Source organism: Dicentrarchus labrax, unplaced genomic scaffold (assembly GCF_905237075.1).
Source record: "Dicentrarchus labrax unplaced genomic scaffold, dlabrax2021, whole genome shotgun sequence".
In the NCBI taxonomy this organism is placed as follows: Eukaryota; Metazoa; Chordata; class Actinopteri; family Moronidae; genus Dicentrarchus; species Dicentrarchus labrax.
The window spans coordinates 13,070,009-13,076,008 of NW_026136701.1; the positions used below are offsets into that span (position 1 = coordinate 13,070,009).

The window sequence follows — 6,000 nt, forward strand, 5'->3', positions numbered from 1 at the left end:
AAACTAAACCTTTTTCTTTTTCTTCATGCATAAGAGATGATAATGAAGCGACAGAAACGACAGCATTTGTTTCTTTCTTTTTGTTCCCTTTTAACCTTGTGCTGTACTGTGCAATGTTATGACATTCAATTCAGAATTATGCCATGTTGGAAGTGGTATGAAAATATTATGATGTGAGACTTAGTGAGATTGCCATCACAATTATTACATAAAAAGGTGGTCCTGGTACTTAGTGATTTTAAGATGCTGACCATGTAATTGCATTGTCTCAGATCTGAGAACTTTTTTGTCCACCCCCCTCTCTCTCTCCCCTTGTCCAACCGGTCGAGGCAAATGGCTGCCCACCTAGAACCTGGGTTATGTTTGCGGTTTCTGCCTCTTAAAAAGAAGTTGTTCCTTGCTGTAGCTTGCTTGTGCTGGGAACTGTGCAGTCTAGACCTGCTAATAATGGCAAGAAATGCCCCCAAAAGTACTTTAAATAAGGACCTTGGACATGGACACAAACATAAAAATTGGCATCACATTTATGTAACACTGAGTTTGTCTGAAAATAGCTTATGTTTAGATAATATATTAAAGGAAGGTTACATTAAAAAAACATCTAATTAAATAACAAATCCATCTACAAACATAGTGTTGCCATTACTCCTTAATGGATATATATATGTCCATCATGTGTCTAGTGGATGGCCACGCGTCAGAGTTGAACCCAAGGCTGCTGCAGCAAGGACTCGGCGCCTTGTTACATGGGGTGCCACCTCTATGAGGTGAGCACCACCTTGGTGTTGTTGCTGTTTTGTTGTTGGTTTTGCAGCCACTGCTGGTCTGCTCTGTTTTATACTGGCAGTGGACTCCATTTAACCTCTGGCTGGAGAATGGTGCAGAGGGCAGCAAACACACTAGCAGCTATTACCTTATCATTACCCTTAGTCAAAGAGGTGAGGGACTTGCCTAGGGAGATTTTCTACCCAGTGTGTGAAAACTCCTGCTCTGTTTTAGCTGCAACTCTACAACTATTACGTATTTCAAGACTTACACACAAAATCACAGTCAAGCTGCTGAGTTCAAAACATTCCCATACTTTTTGCTGTGGGCTACCATGCTGATCAGCCCATATTTCCAGCCACAAGTCAGTCTGTAGTCAACAACAGTTCCTAGCAGGCCTGGTGAGCAGCAATCCCACTGTATCATTAGCCAAACACTGGTTAGAGATGACACTTCAGAGCCCTGAGCGACTCATAGTCAGCCTGTAGCAACCAGCAATCAACAACAACACAAATACAGCATGGAAAAGCCGATGCCATACCAAAATGTTGCTAGCCTTCCTGCAGATGTCTCATGCAGCTTGTCTCTTTGTATAGGCTTATATGACATTGAGCATCTAACACTCATAGGCTGCCAGCTGCTTTCAAAGAGTGTCTGGCGCCTCTCTCTTTAAGAGCCGATGAGAGAGAGAAACAGAGAGATGAAGAATGTTATCCCCTGAAAGACAAAAAGATAAGTCATCAAGACTGTAATGATGGGGTGGGATAGGGAGGGGGCAGTGGAGGGAGGAGACGGATGAGCCTCATAAAAATCAATCATCCATTTTTGGTAAACACCTACAAAAAAGCTGTTATCAAAACTGATTACACTCGACGGAGTTAAACTAGCATCATCATTTAGGAGCATCAATCAGTTTACTTGATTACTTGCGAAGCGTTTCTTTTTCATTTCTGCTCAACTGATAATGTAACCACGGTCCAGTAAACACCGCTTCAACGCAATGATAACAAACAACTCACCCTTAACTCAAAAGCTTTCTTCTAGCGTGGCTTTTTCTCCAGGGCAAATTACTTAAGAACAGGGTACTATCCAAGTTGTTATATGAGGCGTGTCAATGTGAAAGCAATATCTAGGAATCTTCTTTCACTGCTGACTGAGCATAATCAAACAGTGACTGTGATATGGGATGGGGGTGTTCAGCTGGTTGGAAATGTCTTACTTTTCTACCTCACACATTGAGAAAAGTATGTTATTTAAATGTAAAGAACAGAGGTATAAAAGTAAAAAAGTAAATTGGGATTAATGTAAAATGAAATCACATTAGCTCAGAAGCACACTTACTTTCAAGGCACATAACTTGTAGACCTTGTTGAGACTTTATTTGCATAATAAGTATATTCGCTAAGGAATTTTTATCTCATGCATTGTGCAGCAGCGTTGAAGAGGATTTGAAAGTGCTGGGACTGGACATCATTTTTCAAGCCGGGATGCAGCCGTCTCTCGTCTTCCTCCCTGACTGAACCGGGGGTGATGTACTCAGCATGTGACCTTGAGTCAGGTCCAGCCAATACATTAGGTTGATCAAGCCCTGGTGTCACAGAAGAAAATATCCTTCTGCAAATGTCAGGGATCATCCACAACATTCAGGTGGCTCATAATTTGGAGGCATAAATTAAAGCTCTCACATTTAACTGAGGTGTTTAATATGCCAGGCTGGAGCGGATGAGCGGTTATTTATGCTTGAGAGCCAAGAGAGACGGGGACATGGGGAGAAATATTGTCAGAGCCAAATCTCTCCTTTCCTCTATCTCTCTTTTTCCCTCTCAGTTCTCTATGTATCTCTTTCCAGCCCTCAGTGTCTGTCCCGCTCTCTTACTTTCTCTCTTACCGGGAATGCATTGACCCCAGACTTAAGTAAGCTCCACATCATTGATTGAAACAAGAGGAATAGGTGGTGTCATGACAAGACAGATTTGCTCTTTAACGCATTATGGATTGCAGACATTTGGAAGAAAAGGGGATTTCTAAGGGACCAGGGCTGGCATTAATTCTATCAAATGATTTATTCAGTATGGTCAATCAATTAAATTAGAAGTGTCCAGTTACTACTTCGCCCTCACTACCTTATGATGTATGGCGTGATGACATGAGCTAACAGTTTCATCACATTACTGCCCCACCCTCAAATCTTATAATCTCTCCTATCCTATCAGTGCAATCACTAGGAAGGATCTACTGTATATCTTTGCCTCACATATCATGTTCCTTGTAGACGAGCTGTTAATGTTCCATTTGTGCATCTTAGTGGCAGGTCTAGATAGTGAGAAACCTGAGTGAAATCACCTAAAATCTGTAGGGTAAAAAGCAAAAAAAAAAAGCACATTTACTCTTTCTGTCAAGAGACAATGCTCTTTCTGCAGCCTTGCCGTGCTATGCGGGAGCTCATATGCTATCAGAAAATAGAGCAGTTTCTACTTTAGGATCAACCTGAATGTGTGACCTTTATGTGAATACTGCAGAAAGTTGCCCCTGTATGTCTTCAGTGCTATTCAGCCTGTACTAATGGACAAACATTGCTGCCTTCACAGGGGAGAAGAGTTTATCTACTGTCACAGTAGTGCAACACTCTGTGGAAAATGAATTGGACAACAAGGTGACTGACGCAGAGTCTGGGGCTTTTTCAGACGAGGATATGTTATCAGATTGTAGCAGTGTAACAGTAAGAGTCATTGTAACAAAATGCGGATGTCCACTCTTATTTCTTGTAGGTAAAAAGCTTTAAATGACTTCAAATATTGAAGTACTTTCGACTCTTCACTTTCATTAAATAGTTCTTCACATTCACTAATTTAACAGTTCTGGGACAATTAAATAAAAAAGTATGTGAGTTCAAAATTGAGTTATATGTCCTTTGAAAATAGGAAAGTGGTTGTGTAAGCATGCACGGTCACAGTCTCCTGTCTTGTCCATGCACGCACAATACTGTAACTGTAGAACCTAAAATTGCAGTAAACTCTGTGTGTGTGTGTGTGTGTGTGTGTGTGTGTGTGTGTGTGTGTGTGTGTGTGCCTGTGTGTATGTGTGGGGGTAGGTGGGTGTGTGTGTGTGTGTGTGTGTGTGTGTGTGTGTGAAAGCATTGCACCGAATTCCAGGGAAGGCACACGTGTAATCATCTGAATTGCACAGGGGCTTGTGACTGTCTGACATCAGACCATGGATGACACAGTGAGCAACATCGTATTTGCGTGGTTACAGCACATAGTCAAGTGACTTGGCTGGCAGTTTATGACCGCACAAAGACCCAACAGCTTAAAGAAAATGAAAGACTGGGGACTGTTTTCAAGAGTAGCAGCTTAGTTCAGAGAGATAGGGAAACTGAGAAATGAGGACAGAAAGAAAGGTGCTGATCCTGCATATGTGTTTCCAAAATTCTCAAGTGTGAGAGAATTTGAAGGGACTTTCTCATATTTTTGATCAGAGATCAAACAGCCAGATAGTCTGTGACATGTCTGTACTGTCCTAATATCTTTTCAAAGCAGTGTTTCATCTTGAAAGATAGCCCTGAGGTAGAGCTCCTCTGCTTTACCATGTGGCATGAAATGAGTGTGACTACAGGTTTAAAAGGTATAAAGATAGAAACTGGGTTTGCTCACTCTCACAACAAAACAAACGGCACAAATACTTCATGTTAAGCTTGTGGTTCACTCTGTGAAATGAAATCAAGTTACAGTTAAGTTACAGTGCCCTGCAGAGATTTGTGCAAACTGTGAACCAGCTGCACACAAACCAGAAATCATCAGAATTCAGGATCATTCATTTCCACAGGTCAGATGTACACACCAACACATAGGCTGCTGTAGATACATTAAATGGTGCTGCTGCAGGTGCGACTCTGGCCCGAAAATAGACCAACATTCCTAGGGGGACTTGCAGAGGGATTATGGTTCTCGGTGGTAATGAGTTTACAGCAACTGTATGGTGCTCCACATTGTATTATTGTTGTATTATAATTTAAATAAATAATTTGTATTTGGTCAGCTAGATGATCCTGAAAGTGTGTTTGGGTTACAGGTAAAGATCAGATTTGATCCAGAGGAACAGTGCGCGCATGACCGCAGCAGACTTTTGGTCAGGCTGTATTTCAAAGGAGCTTACCTGATATTTCAGACTGGGGGACACCATCCAGAGAGAATCCTTTCCCGCTATAAAACTGCCTGATATCCGAACAACTCCGGGCTTTGCTTGTCCCTTTGTCCCCATAGGCTGGTGCCGTTAGAGAGCACACTGCCAGAGCCGCTATGATGAAGGAATCCATCCCAGCCGACTACTGTATGTGTGGACTTTAAGTCAAGTGCAAATCCGACTGTGCTGAGTCCTAAACAGGAGACTCCCAGTAAGTGGCCGCGTTTCAGACAGAGCTACTGAGTGCTGCTGTGCGTAAAATATCCTCCACCTTCCTTTATCTCCTCCTGCCCTTTTAGTGCGTCTTCTGAGTGTGTGGCTGCTCTCCGCGCACTGCTGCACGGCACAGGAGCGACTCTTCACAGCGCAGAGGTTCCCAGTCGTAACGCGGGGCCGATGTGGACAGGACAGGAGCTTTATTATTTCTCTCCAAAATAACTGTGCCCTTCTCACGCTGTGCCAAAAATGAGCGCAGATCTCTTGTCTCATATATATCCACTGACTGTTGGAGGGGTTTGGTTCACCTAGAGAGGGAGAAGCAAGAGATGAAAGAATTAGGTTACGCGTTTACAGCTAAAATAAATAGAAGTCGTGTCAGAAAATAGCAGTGCGCTGCGCTGACGCTGAGCAGCCAGGCTCTGTCGCCCGCATGCCTACCGGCTATGACGGCCCCGAGGGGGATCTGAGGAGAGAGGTGCGCACAGGCAGCTACCGCAGCTCGTTTTCAGCTCAGGGTTTTTCTGAACGATGCTGTGCCAGCGCTGCCACTCTGTGGAATGAGGAGGAGGAGGCGGGGAAGGGGGGGGAGAGAGAGAGAGAGAGAGAGAGAGAGAGAGAGAGAGAAGGAGAGAGAGAAAGAGTATACGAGGTTTCGAGTTCCTCCTGCCATTTCCGTTTCATTCTGTCTCATCTAAATATTATTTTTAGACATGTTTCAGAATAACACCACTGTCCACATGGTTCGATTCGTGGGTTTAGCTTTGAAAACATCTGTCATTTTCATTTTGTGTGGAGTCTTCAGTGTGTATGTGCCGTGGTGTTTTTTGGTGGAGG

The 6,000-nt window shown here is 43.2% G+C and overlaps 1 protein-coding gene across 1 annotated transcript in view; it reads right to left on the reverse strand.

Moving 5' to 3' along the window:
- Window positions 1-5,765, reverse strand: part of LOC127378817 (glypican-1) — a 63,853-nt gene extending 58,088 nt beyond the window's left edge. Inside the window, exons 1-2 of the mRNA XM_051428115.1 lie at window positions 5,605-5,765; window positions 4,921-5,471 (exon numbers count right to left, since the gene is read on the reverse strand). Coding sequence (XP_051284075.1) covers window positions 4,921-5,080 — 160 coding nt within the window. The 5' untranslated portion in view covers window positions 5,081-5,471; window positions 5,605-5,765. The remainder of the gene's footprint in view (window positions 1-4,920; window positions 5,472-5,604) is intronic.
- Between the last annotated feature and the right edge of the window lie 235 nt (window positions 5,766-6,000).